The sequence below is a fragment of the Bombyx mandarina genome, chromosome 09, assembly GCF_030267445.1.
Source record: "Bombyx mandarina strain Sakado chromosome 09, ASM3026744v2".
Taxonomy (NCBI): domain Eukaryota; kingdom Metazoa; phylum Arthropoda; class Insecta; order Lepidoptera; family Bombycidae; genus Bombyx; species Bombyx mandarina.
The window spans coordinates 1,683,978-1,703,927 of NC_143216.1; the positions used below are offsets into that span (position 1 = coordinate 1,683,978).

The window sequence follows — 19,950 nt, forward strand, 5'->3', positions numbered from 1 at the left end:
GCGCTCTCGCTTGCACTTCAAGCCTTAAATGGAACGCCTCAGAGCGAGGTAACGGCGCAGGAGTCATGTTTTTTCGTGCGTGCAGCCGGCTCCATTGAATTATAAGACGTTGTCACGTCAAAAAAACCTTACAATTTCCAGAATAATTCAATTGAGATTTTATTCATTGAATTCCCTGACTGATACAATTATACTAGCTAATAGCTTAAACTACGTTACTGTTAAGAATCGACTTTGATTGTATTCGGGTCGCGGTACTGTTATTTCGGGGAGCGATGACATTCATCTCGATTTTACAAATAGATAAAAATTATAATTTCATATTGGAAAATTTTGTGGTCTTGGCCTGATTAGGCGTTTCACGAGAGAGCGAGTTCAACAGAGGGATCGGATTCTCGAGTGGAAGAGCGACTGTTTTATTCAGTGAGTTTGATTCTCACATACTCCATAGATTTGAAGAGATTGCAAGCGCAAGACAGAGAAACTATCAAACTTACGTACATCGTGTAATAAAAATCCAACCCGCAAAATTATAGTTTGCGTAATTACTGGTGGTAGGACCTGTTGTGAATCCGCACGGGTGGGTATCACCACTCTGCCTATTTCAGCCGTAAAGCAGTAATGCGTTTCGGTTTGAAGGGTGGGGCAGAGACTTTAGAACTCATATGCTAAGGTGGGTGGCGGCATTTACGTTATAGATGTCTATGGGCTCCGGTAACCACTTAACACCAGGTGGGCTGTGAGCTCGTCCACCCATCTATCTATGCATTAAAAAAAAAAGAAAAAAAAACTTTTCAATATTGTAATTCGAATATCTTAGCAAGATAATACGCACCCATCATGCCTTATGAACTCAGGTAACTGCTTAATACACGTAGGACCTAAAGAGCTTAGACACACTTACTCTCCGCTTATTTCCTCCCGCATTAGGAGGAGAAATATCACACCCCCGATCACCATCTTCGGCCAACCTATACCCTGGACCAGGAAGGTCAAGTACCTGGGAGTCACCCTGGATGCATCCATGACATTCCGCCCGCATATAAAAACAGTCCGTGACCGTGCCGCATTTATTCTCGGTAGACTCTATCCCATGATCTGTAAGCGGAGTAAAATGTCCCTTCGGAACAAGGTGACACTTTACAAAACTTGCATTAGGCCCGTCATGACTTACGCGAGTGTGGTGTTCGCTCACGCGGCCCGCACACACATAGACACCCTCCAATCCCTACAATCCCGCTTTTGCAGGTTAGCCGTCGGGGCTCCGTGGTTCGTGAGGAACATCGACCTACACGACGACCTGGGCCTCGAATCGATCCGCAAACATATGAAGTCAGTGTCGGAACGTTACTTCGATAAGGCTATGCGTCATGATAATCGCCTTATCGTAGCCGCCGCTGACTACTCCCCGAATCCTGATCATGCAGGAGTCAGTCACCGTCGACGCCCTAGACACGTCCTTACGGATCCATCAGATCCAATAACCTTTGCATTAGACGCCTTCAGCTCTAACACTAGGAGCAGGCTTAGGGACCCCGGTAACCGTACTCGTCGAACTCGACAAAGAGTTCGCCGTGCAACCTAACCCATGCATCAGCCCGCTGAGTTTCTCGCCGGATCTTCTCAGTGGGTCGCGATTCCGATCCGGTAGTAGATTCATTCGCGAAGCAATTGCTCTTGAGTTGTTAGGTCTCCTTCGGAGGCGCTCGGGCAGTTGTTAGCAAATCCCACCCCTCCTGGCTGAGCCTTTGCTCGCCCACCTGTCCTGGTGAAGCTGGAAAGGCCTCCGGGCCACCAGTAATCTTTCAATCATAAAAAAAAAAAAAAGCTTAGACACACCTTGACCGCCTAATTTTGAGCTAGTTTTATTCAAATCTTATTTAGGTACAACAATCCTGCCCATTTTTGTTGCCAAGCAGTGATGCGTTTCGGTTTAAAATGTATCGGTTGTTATTATAGATAGAATGTAATTCAGAATTTCAAGTTGTGTCGGAAAATGGGTTGAAATGTTTACGGGCTTAGATAACCAGAAAATCCGCAGACCGACCGATATCTGATTAGTTATGCTGGATTCTACCAATAATGTGTTTTCTTTCCATCTTCAGCCATTTCGTTTTTTTTTTTGGTCAGGAGGAAATCGCCGGACTTCCGCCCTCCACTGGGGACGGCGGGCGGAGTATGTTGGAGTCAAACCGACTAAAACCTTCTGTCGCTCAACAACCAACGTCCAAACCTCGCATGAGACAGAACTTATGAAAAGACAAAGGGGGAAAGTGATGTGCTTAGTGCGGAGCACATCTCTTCCATTACCCTCCCCTTCGGGACGCCGGACTGACGGTCGTCGGCGCCACGACCACCAGCCCTCTCGGTCGGCAGGCTATCTTTAGCCATGACAGACTCTTAGTTCATGTTCCTACAGTGTTCTGTACATTGGCCATCAGTACTCGGAAGGCAGCGGCTTGGCTCTGCCCCTGGCATTGCTGAAGTCCATGGGCGACGGTAACCACTCACCATCAGGTGGGCCGTATGCTCGTCTGCCTACAAGGGCAACAAAAAAAAAAAAGAGTTACGTATCTGTGCCTCTTTGATTTATGCCTCCTAATGTAATTTTTGTTTCAATAGAGTTGAAACTTTTTTTTTCTTTTAATGTTATCGCTGGTAGCATAAGAGCCTCTTCCAGCCACATTCGTACGAGAGAGACTTTAATATTAGGGCTGGATGGCCGCGGAATGACGTCATGCATTTATACTCCGGTAAGCGTCAAGGTAAGCTCGTGCTACCACACTTTTTTTTATAGCTTTGATAAGTGGACGAGCACACGGCCCAGCTGAAGTTAAGTGGCTACCGGAGCATATAGAGCTCTACAACTGTCGCCACCCACCTTGAGATCTGAGTTCTAAGGTCTCAAATTTATAGTACAACGGCTGCCCCACCCTTCAAACCAAAACGTATTACTGCTTTACAGCAGAAATAGGCAGGGTGGTGGTACCGACCAGCGCGGAAAATACGTCCTACCACCGGTAATAAACACTTCAACCAATTAAAAAAAAATCTCAAATCTAATAGTCTGATCTGCCATAACAGCTAAGGATATATCTAGCTCGGTTTATTTAGTATTTAAACTTATAGGATCTAAATTATAAATGGGATGAGAATGACGGAAATAAAAAGACAATTTCCATTGTTTATATCACTTTTTTATAATTTATTTTTTTTCACAACATTTTATTTAATTTTTTTTTTCTGTAAATTTACAATAGCTTAAAACTCCTCACAAATATATAGTAATCATTATGTATCGTAACAATATAGCGTATAAAATATACGCATCGTACACGCAACAGGCAACTTGAAAAAGAATAATAACTATAATTATGTAAATATAGGTCGAAACTACAGCAACAAATTCAGCAGCGCCATCCAGGCGATTGTATACTGTCTTGTGACGTCACGTGTTTGCGTTCGACCATAACTAAAACTAACAGTAAGCTTATACAAGGCATTATGAGCTAGCAACCCTATATTAGAGAGTCTGTTCATGTCGTGCTATCGCTTTTAACATATGAGCGATCAACAACATTGCTTCGCTCCTTGAGACCGAAAAAAATCAGGAACAGTTGGAGCATGGTATAATACGTTTAAGGCTTCGTCTTTCTAAGTGATCTTATTAATACAACGAATTATATACATCTTTTCAAAGGCGTGACTCGAATGCAGTAAGATTAATTGTATACATTGCTAATCCGTTCAAAAGATGTCTCACCATCAACATTATGTTCATATGCCAAAAGCTACATATACGAAGACCGCCACGCTAGCAGCTTAGTGATGTGAATTTTAGAAGTAATTCTTTAAGAAAGTACTTTATTCTTTTGTGACATAAACAGGTAAAATTGTTCACATTCCATCGCTAGGCCACATAGAGACAAGGAAGCCACAAGTGCATCAGTCGTTACTCAAATATATACATTTTGCATATCTGATTTATGAACTTAGGTCACCTAGGTTACTGAACATATAAAACATTAAATAAACTATACCATGACTACTGTTCCAAGATATTTTCAGTGTTGTTGGAACGAGCCTTTGCTTCGTTCGGCGTTTGCGTTCACAACTCTACATCTTTCATATTTGTTAACAGTCTGTCCTCATTCTTCTCGAGTGTAGTTTATCAAAATAGACACCAAGGCATCTTCAAACACAACTGCTAGTATATTCTTTCTACTACTGTTAATAGAAAAATAAAAGAAATTGAAAAGTATTCTCCCATCTACACTCGTTTTGACTTCCAATCTTCCATTAATAATTCCTTCGGTACAGGTAAATAAATGCTTGTGTATTTGTAATTGTTATTACCTACATTGTTTTTAGTTTAAAATTCATTTAACGTATCTTCATCGGAATATTCTATTGGCTTTCTTTTGGTTATGTCAACAGACGTAATCATCGTGTCATCAAAGTAAGCCATGTGGTTTAGAATGCTTCACTGTAATATTTAAACTCTGAGTAAAGATTTTTTGTCATGTAACACTATTTATAAAACTTTGCTTTAAAATTTTATAAGACAATTTGATGTTCGAACAAGATAACTGCTTGCTTCTAGCTTCAACACTATTTGTTAAAACTCAGTCTCTAGATCTACAGATCTTGTTTTAGCAATAACTTTTTGCAGAAAGTTAATTGAAAGTTAATCTCGTTTTTAATACCCATTTTAAATTGAAGTTTCCCTATATATAAAACACCAAATTTTAGTTTTTCACTTAAATTATATTTTTTTTAATATTTTTTCTTTAAAATTGTGTTTTAAATGCAGGGATGTGACAATTTTCCTTAAAACTACTCCTACAAAATAAACATGCATCAAACTTCGCTATCGCACGCAAACGCCATTTTGACCAGTGAATATAGAGTAAAAACTTTATTAAAAAGAATAAAAAGCTAGCTGAAAACTGATGGTAACTTTAGAAAAAAAAATATAAAAATAAAACTTAACTATGAATTTTGCAATGTCTCTCTGCTTTATTTTCAAATAAATTGTTCAGTAGATAGTTTTTGTTGGCGAATCATTTTATAGAGAAACATACAAGAGCTTAAATAACGGGCTTTAAGCACTTTTAGGCCAAATGTTTGAGTTGTTTTTGAGGAACTTTTGTTGATCAAGTTTTAGATTTTCAATTATAGACGACATTATCATAAGCGCTGTCTTAAACGCCAAGCATTAAACGGGAATCTAATACATAACTTTGTAGTAACAAACACATCTTATGTATAGTGCACTTATCGAATCCAAACACGTGGATGTTGTTTTAACTATTCTAATAGCCGATCTACAGTATAGAATGTGTGTCGATCACAGATATTTCCGAAAAAATCACTACAACATTTTAAAGACGATAAACTTTTATCGAAAAATCTACAGTCACAATTAACGCCTGTCTCAATACATCAAGTTACCTTATATGTAATAAAAATTTCACAAATACTTACATTTTTGTAATTAATTACTTAAAATTTTCGTTAATCTTATGTACTTTGCTTTACATCTAAGTACATATTGAGTAGTGTATAGAGATATATGTATACTATATTGTTGCGTTCTATCGCATTACATTGAATATTTTTAAATGTATCCAAATTTTGTAACTAATACACAGATACTTAAGTACGCTAGTAATCATTACTTATATTTCTGTGTTCAAGAAAAATGAGACGGAACGAATTACGACTCCTAGATCTAGATTCTAGATCATTATAATATTAATATATTTATTAAATACGAGACAGTACAACGAGTAAGTGATATAAAGGAATTTTGTTTTAAAGAGATGAGATCTTAAATTTTGATTACACAATGAGCAAGTTAGAAATTCGTTCATTACAATACTTTTTTTTAAAGACCAAAAAGACACGACACTAATAGTGAATTGTACTTGAATAATTCTAATTGCAAATTCAACTACTAGAAAATATTTCAACCATATACAGCTTACGAAGCCCTACAATGATACACAATACTATATAATATATTTATATGCGTTGGCAAATAATCTAAGACACGCACATTATTGGCCGGACACGTTAACACCGTCGTTCATAATATACTCTCGTTAAATATGCAACAGTTATATTTCTCTATCGAATTTTAAACTACATATCTCGAGATCAGAGAAGCATTAGGTCGGATATAAATGTTCCAAACTTTTATAAAGCATCATTTTGTTTGTTGTAATTGACGCTGATAGTATTTTAGACGTATTCAATGCGATTCCATAAATTTTAGGAGATTTAGTTTATAGCTTGATTAAAATTTTAATCTTGATTTCTGATGAAGAAATAAGTCACAAAAGTTTTTTTATTTATTTTATTTTAAAAAGCCGTTCCGACCTCGCGCCTCTTCCTTCGCGACATATTTTTATACTTTAAGTAATCATACAATAATCAACGACGAACATATCTACAACAATAAAATCACATTTTTTATACAATTTACATCTTTTTTTCTCCATGCAGCAATCGATGAAAAATAGTAATGTAACTATTCATAAGTACTGTATTTTATAAAGTGACTTTTATACTTGTAAATATCCATAAAAATATTTCTATTAATATTTCAAATAATTAAAATAAAAGCGTGAACTTTAATATTGTACACATCTTAGTTGTTTTTTTTTTTTCGATTTTAATGTTTTTCTGACTTAATTGTAACTTAGCTACGCCAAGCCGTATACAATACTAGAAAAACCACTTAAGACTTTGTTATATATTAGATACACGATTTCAGTTCGTATTGTTTTATTTAAAAATACATAATAAAATAGAGTTCGAAGTGACGTGCGGAGTTTCTTAATGTTTGTGTTCAAACTCGAACCACGGATCGCGGCCGGTCACTCCTTGGTTTATTCATTATCATTATTCAAAATAATGGATTATATTATCGCGCCAAGAGCCGTCAGATAAAAGGCTTGACTCGTTTACATTGACTGATCCTACAAAAAATATCCATATTTTTCCAACTATCAATCGGACATTTCTCATTCAATATAATTATAATAGAACAATAATTGCTTGCAGTTTTTTTTTAAATTAGCGATTCAACCTGACTTCAATCGGAATTCCGATAACTGATCACGGCGAGAGACATGCCTTTAAATTTATGGAAAATAACCTATCAAGAATAACTAACTAGTCTTTTTTTTTAGGCAGACTATCGACTCGGATTCGTCTTCCGACAGCACATCCGGTCTGGTTTACGTGAATAATTTTCGTACTGCTAACATATTAAGCTATCAACACGACAGGAGTACGATCTGAAATTATTTCACGAATCAGTTTTACGACCTAGCGCCCCTGGGTGCCGCGATGGCATTGCACATTGCGCACTGCACCGGCGAGCCGGCCGACAATTGACGTGATGAATTGCTCCGGGACGCGACGTATGGGCTCGAATTGACAGGCTCCTCCGCGTCCGGTGACGCATTTAACTTTTTGAATACATATCGACGCTTGAAAGGCAAACGTGACTAAGCGACAATAACTGTTTTGTACATAAATGATAGGCAATAACAATACGAGATGCGCAAAAAAAAATTCTAGGTCTATTAAAATCATTTCAATCCTACAGCTAGATTCGTTCAAATATAATTTTTTTCAGGTATTTCAACTTTAAATTAGTCTTTTTTTATTGCTTAGGTGGGTGGACGAGCTCACAGCCCACCTAGTGTTAAGTGGTTACTGGAGCCCATGGACAACGTAAATGCGCCACCCAGCTTGAGATATAAGTTCTAAGGTCTCAGTATAGTTACAACGGCTGCTCCACCCTTCAAACCGAAACGCATTAGTGCTTCACGGCAGAAATAGGCAGGGCGGTGGTACCCACCCGCGCGGACTCACAAGAGGTCCTACCACCAGTAATACTGTAAAGTTCACGCATTGTCGCTTAGTCACGTTTGCCTTTCAAGCGTCGATATATACATATATATATTTTTGTAACCGACCCTAAAACGATCGCTCTTATCGGCGAATACATATATTACATACGTGTTTTAGTATTATATACATTTGGCACTATAACGAAGGTCAGGGTACGGCGGTCACGCGGGGCAGAGCGCCGGCCGGCAGCACTCGCAGCAGGCTGGGTAGGCGCAGGCGGGGCAGGGGGTGCACACGCACAGGTAGTACGGCTGCACCAGCACCGGCGTCCGCGCGCACAGCTCCCGGCACGCCAGCGCCTCGATCAGCGCCAGTGTCTGCCGCCGCTCGTGGCCCATCAGGCACACGGTCGACTCGCGGACCACGCTGTGCAGCAACGTGAGGTACCTAAACAACATAAACATTACATTTATCTTCGTTTATTTGCATTTTCAACAGTCTTTTTCGGTAATTTCGAAGCCTTTTCTTTCAGAGGAAATCAGTTACACTTACAGAACTTATCGACAATTCATAAAATTATGTTATCGTAAATTTATACTGAGCAATTGATTTAAAGTGTGGATGGTATATGCTTACCTGTGCTTGAGCGCTTCCTCTTCTCGGCCCACGAAATGGTTCCTTAAATAAGCCTCGAGCTTGGCGCGCTGCTGCCCGAGCTCCGGGAAATCTATGAAGAACCTCGAGCACATGTAGCGTTCGAGGGTCTTGATCTTGTCGGGACGCGCGGCTCTGTAGCCCTTGGCTAGCAGAGCGCAATACTTCAGGAGGCCTCCGCCGCGGATCTCTTCGGGTTGCCGCGTCGCTATCAATTTCTCTGACAGGTGATGCAGGGCCTCGTTAAAGTCGCCGTAAACGGATTCACCGACGACAGTGGGATAAAAGTTCTCGCCGATCGGCAGCTGGGCGCACTCGTGGAACGCGAGCAGGGAGTCGAGAGCGATCTGGAACGAGTCTACCGAGAACTCGAACTGACGGCGCATGTTGTCCACGAACTTGAGCTCCACGGATTTGTGTCCGCGAGAGTTGCCGAGAGAAATGAGAGACCAGCGGTCACCGTCCGAGTTCACGCGGACCATTTTGGAAACGTAAGCCTCTTTAAGTCCAGCAGGTGTCGTGCGACGTCGAGGCGTCGCCGGAGGCAGCAGCGTGGCCAAGTGTCCGAGCACCGCGGCCTTAACGCGGTCACAGTGACGGGCCGTGGGCAGTTCCGCAGTGAAGATGAGATCGATGTCGGAGTAAGGCTGTGGGTTGTCGCCGAGCACGTGGCTGGCAGCGCCGCCGTTGAGACGGACATCCCGTACGGAGACCCCGGCCCCGCCAGCCGCCTGCGCCAGCTCCAGGCGGGCTCGCACCCCAGCTACAAGCTCGCGTAGGCGCACGTGCAGCGTTGGGAAGTTGCCGCGACCGTGGATGGCAACCACCTCGTCCATGACGTCATTGAGCCGCCGCACTTGCTCGTAGCTGAGCACGGCGTGACGCTCTCCCGCACCGCACCCTTCTTCTGACGATGTATAGCTCGATTCGCTCTGTAACAAACAAAAAAAATGATTTGGTATGCTTTTGACTTGAATTTCCAAATTTCAAGGCTTTGTAGCCCGTATTGTATTAAGTAACAAAAAAGCAATAAAAAAACCTTAGAAGCTCGTTAAAATGTCGACGATCGCGCGTTTTTCATGTTTTATTGTCGAAGTCGCATCGCTAACATAGAGTTAGTGTTAGAAGATGATACATACATACTTCTAACAGTTGTACGAGAGTTGTTAAAACTTAATCTCGATGATCCCTGATTACCTCAATCAAAGGTATGGACGTTTTTGTAGTTTTAAAACAACATACTTGTTACTGAAGTTTCAAGATTTAAGAAGAGCCACATTGTCATGTCTTTAACGAGAAATACAATGTCAGACATTAGTTACGCCTTAAAACATTTGAACACAACGTAAAAGAATAAATTAAATACAAATTCCAATAAGGAAAAAACAAATCAGTGGTTATGTTATAATGGTAAACATTTTCAGAGTTTACAAATACTTGGAACGGATCAAGGTCGTTTATAATACAGAAATATCTTTTGAAATGATAAGCCATATTTGAGGGTGTTATATAACAGATAAACGGACAAACAGGTAGCGATAAAATTCCATTACGAAACTTATGGTTACATCGAGTGAATATATAGCAATGATATTGAGGCTTTTTTTTTGTTAATTTTCTACCTATGCTGATAGCCTTGAGAGGCTACTATATCAGAATCTACCACCGGATCGGAAACGCGACCCACTGAGATCTTTAGAACTTAGATCTTTATATCTTTAGAAGAATTAAAAACATCTTTGTTAAAAATATTGTGGGATTTGTTTCAATGTAGTCTCCTATCTCGGGCTTCGGAGTAGCAGTCTCCTAAGACTTCGTTTGCTCTTTTGTAACTTCCAATTTTGTAACATATTGAATATTAAATAATAGCGACATCCAGTGACAAATATTACTTACAAAGAATTTTTACATCGTTTATAGTTTCTGTTTGATAAATTTTACCAAACAAATACAAATAAACGATTTTTTACCTGTCTACCGAAATTCTGAGATATTTCATAGTTGTAGTAGACAAGAGGACATCGGAACACTTCTAAACATCTTGAGAAACGTTTGAAAAACTTCATTTTATATACAAAATAAACAACTGGTAATACTGCTGCGATGGAACATGACACAGCAAGTACATAAAAAGTACAATAAGTATCTTTTTTTTAAACTATAAGAACATCAAGTAGCTCATTGTTCAATAAAAACTTCTTAGTACGTGGAATTGTATAAACTCAAGTCGAAAACTTAAACAGAATCCGGACTTTATTATGTTATGGCATTTATTTTAGGTAATTTAATTTAAATCAATGCCTACAAGGACAAATGTACACGAGAATGTACACGAGAATGCTTTAAGCTTTATCTTGAATTGATTTAAGGTTCACATTAAAAAACTTCTCTTTCTACGTCCAAAATAAGACGCAAAACAATAACATTTGGTTGTCGAATTAACACAATCACCAACAAAGAGCCTATACATATGCACATACCGAATCTGAATGTTTTAAGTTACTGTGATAATTCAGTGATAAAAAAATGGAAGTTACGAGAAGAGAGCGTCTCATGTTCACGACTTTACTTATATTTTAAGTCGAATTCAAAATAAGAGGAGGTTGTCATTGTTGTCAACACGATTTTTTTTAAATGCTTCGAATTTAGAAACTTTCTACGCGGACCGATTTTGATTATGCTTTTTTTATTTAAAGTGTTTTTCATGTAATCCCCTTTTAAATTTTATCAATATGTGCTTAGTAGATTTAATTAACTTCGACAACATTAATGATATTCTCATTTTATTTCGTTGAAAGCGGTTTTATTTTCTATTACAATTTTGTATTTTGTCTTATTGACAGCGGACGTAGACAACGGCCGGCCTGCGGTAATTTTAACTATAACCCATTATAAAAACTGCGGCCCAGCTAGAGTAACAAGACCGAAATCTATATTCGTAAATAAAACGGCTTAAATATATGCTGGTTGCTACATCGCAAAAAGATTCGTTTAGGAACTGTTTATAACACTTTCGTGGGTGATGCCGATTCCATTGATCGATTGGTGGTTGATACTGGGCTGTCTATGTTTGCCGCTAAGTCTTGATAGGGCTGCCACATTCTAGGAAATATACCGTTATTCCTTTTGTTTACCACGATAATTTTTTTTATCGAACTCGAAGGTTCATTCTCGCGATTCGTTTTCCAAAACAGTCGTTCAATTTAATAAATCATTTGTTTTTACGTTTTAAATTTGCGTTTCGTAACAGGTCCACTGATCGTCCTCACACAATCACTATTATTACTCAATCAACCGAACAATTTAGAACAGCAGCTTGCGCCAAGTGCCGCCCACGTGCCCGCTATCGCAGATTTCGGATCCGGCTAAATTAATAACGATTATCGTAGCACGAACGTGTTTAATTTTAACCTCCGTGTCCTGTCCCACTTCCTACTGACGTCGTTCCGATTCTAACAAATACGTAGCTGGAGATCCGTGTACGAAATCAAGGACGTTCAATAAGGTCATTCTCGTATTATATTTTGTTACGTGACAATGTACGAAGTGGATTAGTGAAGCAAACGTATTTGAATAAACAATATAGTGTCCGTTTTTTGTTTGTTTACTTTGATGATTCCGTCATGTACGATAATACCGGTCACGGTTCAACGCATTCCTATTATTACATCTAAAGTTTATCGTAATGCTAATATTTACTTTAAGTCGTGAGGTTAGAGACTTATTTGCGTTGTAACAACAAGCATGTGCTCTTCTCGGTGGAATGCATGACTGCTTCCTACCATGGCGGTTTCCACGATACCACCTCACCTGAGCCCATAAGTGGTATTCATAAGAAAATTGTGGCTTTAAAATCTTTTACGTGTCTATAAATTTTGTCATTGTGGAATAATGTGAATTCAAAAAACTAATCTATCTAACTTTTATATATATCCTCGAAGAAAGCAGCTCCACCTAGCGGAGGAGTCGGGTGAATAAAAATTATCTCATGTGATGCGTCTGTGGCGCATCACATACCCGATACTGTGGACCGAATGGTAAACAGTCGACGTCGCCCTAAACACGTCATTACGGATCCTCCCGATCCATTAACGGTGCTTTTAGGTACCTCGAGCACCGGTTACCGTCCTCGCCGAACCCGTCGCATGCGGTCAAGGGCTCGCCGAGTAAATGAACCCATAGATACAGCCCACTGAGTTTCTCGCCGGATCTTCTCACTGGGTCGCGTTTCCGATCCGGTGGTAGATTCCGCGAAGCACTGCTCTTGCTAGGGCCAGTGCTAGCAACACTTCCGCTTTAAGCCCCGTGAGCTCACCTAAACGCATATCACGGGATATCAGCATAGGTAGAATGAAGAAAAAAAAAGGCCCATCTATTCCCCTTTTAAATTTGTCTATGTCGAAAGCGGGAATCGAATTCACATCTGCGACACCGTGTTAATAATATTAACAAAGGTGTATTCTAAATACAAGCGTCTTCTACTCGGTCGTTTCGTTGTGGATTGCATTGTGACCGCTTTGTATCGATTTCTCGAACAATAAAATGTAAATTCATTACCGTACAATGTTCGTAACGAAGCCAAGCAGTAGCGACAAAAGCCTGTTTGTTCCTTTCGCAAACATTTGTACAGCTGATGGGCCTAGATTTATTTGTGGTTTGTATCTCATTGTGTTTGTGCAGCCATCGAGGTTATAAGAACGTTATGTTTTGTAGAGAAATGGGAGGTGACCCATTTGTATTGAGCATTGTGTTTCGCGCGATACATTAAAAACGTATCTTCTTCTTCTTCCAGTACCTCTTCAGTCCTGAAGGTTGGCCGTTAGCTGCCTGTATTCATTTCTATATATACGTATATATTGTTTAAAACAACTAGCGGTTATATGTTGTTGCCGTAATTAATTCATTGTTATCTTATCTCAAGATATTAATAGCCATGTCCACAATTAACATTTAAGCTTTTTATCATTTAAGGCTGAATTGCCTAATGGGTTGTTTTTAGTAGCGATTTAATATTACTAATGTTTACCCAGTTATCGAATTTCCGCTATAATCACTGGCACCCCAAGAGTTATATTGATTTTCTTATTAAATTCTCTTTTTAGTTTGGGTCATGACATTTTGAACAAAACGAACTGTCTATCTAATTATTGCCAGAAAATAATTTATTCATAGGACAACCAAAGAAACGAAAGATCGTTTCTCAAATATAGCAAAAAATGATGATAGTACCTAGACGGATTGGTTTTAAAATATTTCCAAAAGATTACGAAAGGGTGCTTTGATCCTTACCGTTTTTAATTTAAAACACTTTCTCTACTGGCCTATGACCTCTCAAGCTGCAACAGAAGTGGGAGCGTGAAGGATTTTTTTTATACTTGACCGCTTTTACATCACGGAAAAATTCGAAATTATAAACTCTTTTTTGTTGCATAGATAGGTGAACCAACCTCCTAGTGTAGAGTGGTTGATTACCTGACTCCTTAGAATGTCGACACCCTTCTTGAGACATTTGGTCAAATTTTTAATTGTGTCGTACCGCTGGGGAATAGCCTAGTCACCTTTTAGTAGTCTATAACCATACAGCCATACCTAGACCGATTTTGTAGGATTTTTTTGCGTTAAAAGATAGAATATCTTATCGCATCAGAATGGCGGAGATTAAGATCATTTATAGCTTGCCACTTCACTCGCGTTAAATTTCTTATTGCAATATACTAAAAAATGATAACTAACTTAGTCTTTAAATCCTGATAGCCAATGTCAGTCCGACCCATGTTACTCCGTTGCTGCTTTAAATACGGACAAACAAAACACAGTTTTATATTTGAAATATTGTTATGAGTATTATTACGACAACGCCTTACGGCTCATGTTATTATGAATTCTTATGCGATATTTCGAGATTGCTAGCTGATTTCTTTTGCTCACATAGATTAACGTCTGTCGATTACAATCACTCCAAACTGCATATAACATAGATAATGCAGCTGGATCGTTTCTGAACGTGAGCCAAGCAAAAAAACTAAAATATCAGGGCTTAAAACAGCCGTATCTGGTTATTCATACGTCAAAATTAAAATACAATTGCTTAACAAACAATGCAACTGTCAATCACATGCAAAAGGAAGTTGTAGCTGCAATTTGGTGTAAAAAAAATTATCAAAAAAAAGGGTGCGTGTACTTATTTATGTACGCGCGTAAGAAGTTATACTTTATTTTTATTAAATTTATTTCTTTTTTTTTTAATATTAAATAATTAGTAATAAATATTTAACGTTCATAATTTAATAATATTTAGTATGAATTATATTAAATAATAATTTTGTCATTTATATTACTAAAAATGTATGCTAACAACACTTTTTTTTACGAGTGTACATGCGCGAAAGTTCACCTGCGGCAATATTCAGATTCGCCAAGTTACGTCGGTCGTATTGTAATGAGCGATTTAGTGGGCAACTTCATTCTGTTAATTCTGTGTCACGGTGCGCGGGCATCGTAAAATTTCACTCTCATCAATTTTTCATAACGCGCCTAAAGAAGTATAAATTCAAAAACCAAATTGAAAAGTTGCATTCTGAGTGTTAGCGTATTCGGTGAGCGCTCTCGCGGGCCTCATGTTGCGGCCTTCTCACCGCGTCCGATCGAAGAACGTAAACTGCATTGTTTTTCCTCGTAGATTTGAAATCAGTCGGCTGAGGTCGAATTCGCAATCGTAGCGAATCGTACGGATGCAAGATCGTTCTTTACTAACTAAACTAAAATGGTCAAGTGACTTTTTGTGTACTTAGAAATCAGCTGTTTCGAACGCGAGGTCAGACGTTGCGTGCTGTATATATTTTTTTTCATTTAATTTTAATTCAAACGCCAGTTTTTTTTTTTATGAACGCTCTACAACAATGGATGTTGTAATTTGAACAATGAATCGGTCGTGATTTTCACAAGGCAAGTAAACAAGTTCGCATTTTTTTGTTGTTGTAACAGTCTTTTTAATCTGTATTTGGATTGAGTGTTTTGATGCGACTTGGTTATTGGGAAAAACCATAAATAAATAAGAAATAAAAGAAAGGGTAATAGATCGTTTGATTGTCGGTTAACATTGTATTCTGGAATTTCGGGTAGTTATTCCCCCTACTTATTCGCGGGTAGCCTAAGGGGCTATTCTAGCTACGCCCAGACGGGTAGGTGAGGTCACGGGCTCAACCTGAGAGAATTTGCTAACAGGATCGGAATCGCGGCCCACTGAGAAGATCCAGCGAGAAACTCAGTGGGCTGTGTCTTTTTTTTATTGCCCTTGTAGGCAGACGAGCATATGGCCCACCTAAAGGTGAATAGTTACCGTCGCCCATGGACTTCAGCAATGCCAGGGGCAGAGCCAAGCCGCTGCCTACGGGGTCTATCTCTTCGTCGTGATCGACGAGTTCGACGAGGACGGTGACCGGTGCTTGAGAGGTCTGAAAGCACCGGGAGTAAATCCAGGGGATCGGACAAGACATGTTTCGGGGTATAGGATACGTGTGCCCGCCGTAAAATCATAGTGTAGTAGGCGCTTAGATATTAAAATGTAAGAAAAACAGCTATATAATCGGTCGTGTTTGTCGTTTCGCGTGCGTTTAAACATCACTAAACTAGAGAAAATACGGAAATCGTCACGAATTTATTTGTAACAAGTAACGAATCAAATTGTTAGCTACTTTGTAGTTTTAGACATGATTTCGTTCACACATCACCGACTACTGTTATATTTTGGGGGGACAGCCGAAAGGTGTGTGTATATATAACTATATTATAGGTAGGTAGAAATGTCAGAATAAATACTTACGTTAGAATAAATTTTGATCCTATATTTTTATTTTAAATTAAATTTTTTTTTATAAAAGTTTATCTGACCTCATTTTCGAAGGAGACTGTCTTTACTTTTTTCGTCTCTGATTGTTTTGGCATTTTAAAAATTTTGTTCCAATCATGCAACCCTAACCAAACCGCCTTGGCCATGTGTTAAATGTTGACAAGAAGGCTTTAATTTAGATAGAATTTGACATTGTATTTCGAGTCGATTCTTCTGAATCTCGATTCGATTTTTATTTTTTGCTTTCATAAACCAAACGTCGACATTACATTAACAAAAACAACATTCTTAAAATACCTTTGAGAACAAACCACCTTTAAATTGTTTTTTATTTTGTTTTTTTTATTGCCCCTGTAGCTTCATCCGATTTAACCTAATAGGTGTATGGCTCTAATAAAGAATGAAAATAAAACAAAAAAATTGCCCCTGTAGGCAGATGAGCATATGGCCCACCTGAAGGTGAATGGTTACCGTTGCTCATGGACTTCAGCAATGTCAGGGACAGAGCGAAGTGTAGGAGTGGGTAATATCGGTTTTGCCGCGTATCGAATCGTATCTATATATCGAGGATCAATATCGGATATTGAATCTATATATTTTCTGAATCTATATATTGATGGATGCTAGTAGATTTTCTCGATTCATGATATTTGAGATTTGAAACGATACGCTGATATAATATCGTAGTAGATATAGATTTAAGTCAACGTTATACGGTTGGTTTTCTGATATCAATTTATAATATGATCTTAAAGTAATAAAAAGAACATGAAAATAAAAATATCAAAAAAACTTTCCTTCATCCTTTTACCAGGCTTAGGACTGGCTACATTATTTTCAGTTTTTAGTATTTTGTGTCTTAATTTAAAATTACAAAATATACCAAAAGAGTGTAGATTTCAAAAGTTTAATACAAACACAAGAAATAAACTCAATTATTTGGATTCAACTAAAAATAGAAAAATGTGTACTTTAAAAATCAAACACAAAAAACTTTTAAGTATTTATAAACACTTGTCCAAAAATTCTAGTTCAAGGTCAAAGCGCGTGAAATTAAATTCAACGATGCAAATAGGCTATACTGCATTCAAGTTAGGGTCGAAAGTTGAAACTTCTTTCCTTAATTGTATCCTGCTGATACGCTAATAATAATCTACAGACATATGGACTTAAATATAAGGTTTACAATTGTATGGATAATGCCTGTTTCTGTTTCATTCATCACATATCCCTATCGTGCGCTCACTCACTCTGGCCGATTCGATACGAACCAAACGAATATTGCTGATATTAACGAATCGCTACGATATGCCGATGCGCATCACATCGAGCAATATCGTGTATCGGCTGATATCGAAATATAGATTTCGATTCACGAATCGGTCCGATATGGCGATGCGCATCACATCGAGCAATATCGTGTATCGGCTGATATCGATATATAGATTTCGTGCGGCGCGATATCGGATTCAACGATATTGCTGCGATATATAGATATTGAATCTATATACGATTTATATCACCCACTCCTAGAGCGAAGCCGCTGCCTACCGTTAAGTATTCTCCACAAGCCTCGTTTGAAGTAGGATATGCCATAGCGCTCGGGAAACACGAGTCTTGCGAGCCATATATTTGTTTTTCAATCTCAAACATAATTTGTTGTGGTTATATTACACGTTTTTCCGCATTAAAATAAAGATAGTTCGTGTTTAAACCTACTAGCTATCGTTATTCAAACATTACGCTTTGTTTTAAATAGGTTTATTAAGACGTAATGTAAATTTTATAGCTTACAACTGGAACGGATGTTTGACGATTTAGTGGTTAAACAAAAAAAGGCATTTGAGTTAGCATGAAATATTTTATTATTCGATGTAACCTGAAAAGAATACGGACTAAATTAATTTGGTTTTTGACACTATAGAATTCATCCTGACTATAGTACGATCTCATTCTTCAGCTTATTACATTTGAACCTCAGCCTTCCCACTAATTGTTATTTTCCCAATTCATATCCTTAAAAGAGATGACTTTTAAAAGTGTAGGCGATTTCAGATTATTTTACGAACTTTTCTATGCCGACCGTGCAGACTTGGACACGAAAAAGAAATAATATTTTTTTTGCTTTTTAAAATGTAGCAATAATATCCTTTTTTACTTTAGTAAAATAAAAACCCGCAAGTATGCGCGTCATTATTAGAGATCGATGTGTTGTGAACCGGCTCGTAATTCTAACTGTAAGGAGTCATGCGTTACGTTTTTTTGGGGTTGGACAGTTGTAATACCATGCGATTGAGACAACGACCGCATGAGACATTCAAAGGACTTTTCAACAATTCGGAATTGCAGATCAGAAAATGTCATGAAAGCAATTCGGAATATAGAAACATATATGTGTATTTATTGTGTTCTATGCGTAAATTACTGCTGGAAACACGTCATGTCCAATGTTAGTCCAGTTTGAATTGCTACTATTGTTACGTATCGCACGCACGATCACTACACATTTGCAATGACGTAGACCCGACGACAAAGTTCGTGTACCCGCTATTTACTCTTTCACATCCGCTGATAAAGTAAGCCTGTGTTATATTGTTGATTAGCTATCGAAATAACGTGTTTGATGAGCAAACGTTCGCGTGAGACGGAAACCATGTTAATTCTTTAGTTGCAAAAGCCGCGGCCATGAGAAAAGACGTGTCAAGGACCTGGTCTAGACGCAGTAGTCAAAATCAATGAGGATGACACTAAGTTTCCCGTTTAATGTTTTTTTTATTGGTCAGATGGGTGCCCGAGCTCACAGCCCATCTGGTGTTAAGTGGTTACTGGAGCTTATAGACATCTACAACGTAAATGCGCTACCCACCTTGAGATATAAGTTCTAAGGTCTCAAGTATAGTTACAACAGCTGCTACACTCTTCAAACCGAAACGCATTAGTGCTACACGCAGAAATAAGCAGGGCGGTGGTACCTACCACAAAAAAAAACCACAAAAAGCAAGAAAAAGAGAAGTATCCACATATTCAGAATCCACGACGGTGTTCTGCCGTGTAAATTGTTTGATGACATATCCATCATAAACACTAGTGGTTTCTTTGTATTTATCGCATCGCATCTGACCACGGCAGGGCGCCGTGCCGATGTGGTCCGGCCCGTCATGTACCTAACCTAAATCTATGCATGCTTTCGATTTCGTGAGGCAAGTAATTGGAATGTCCACGTCGTACGAACACAGCGTAACACGTAACGGAACTAGAAACAAACGGAGTCGCCTCTACGTTTTTTTGAACGCGCCAATACGTCGGTAAGGGAAGCCATTTTCACTTGCTTTTAAAATTTGTAACGTCGTCAGTAATTTGAATAAGCTATTTAATATGGAAGGCGGATGTGCGTTGTGTCATAATGTTTAGCGAACGATGTTTATCAATTAGTCAAGTTTTTAGTGGTGAGCTACGATTTGGTTGTGCTTCTGGTATTGTTGACGACAATGGGCTGAGCTACATAATTTTAGGTGGGCCATATACTCACTCGTCTGCGTTTGAAAGCGTTAAAAAGATTAATTGTTGTGTTATGTAAT

At 38.5% G+C, this 19,950-nt stretch overlaps 1 protein-coding gene across 5 annotated transcripts in view; it reads right to left on the minus strand.

Annotated features, from left to right (window-relative positions):
• Positions 1-3,175: 3,175 nt before the first annotated feature.
• The window catches only part of LOC114247428 (terminal nucleotidyltransferase 5C), a 250,652-nt gene continuing 233,877 nt past the window's right edge, over positions 3,176-19,950 (minus strand). For all 5 annotated transcript variants that reach the window (XM_089729664.1, XM_089729665.1, XM_089729667.1 and 2 more), the window contains 2 exons: positions 8,506-9,455; positions 3,176-8,316 (listed from right to left, as the gene is read on the minus strand). In XM_089729664.1, coding sequence (XP_089585790.1) covers positions 8,091-8,316; positions 8,506-9,455 — 1,176 coding nt within the window. In that variant the 3' untranslated portion in view covers positions 3,176-8,090. The remainder of the gene's footprint in view (positions 8,317-8,505; positions 9,456-19,950) is intronic.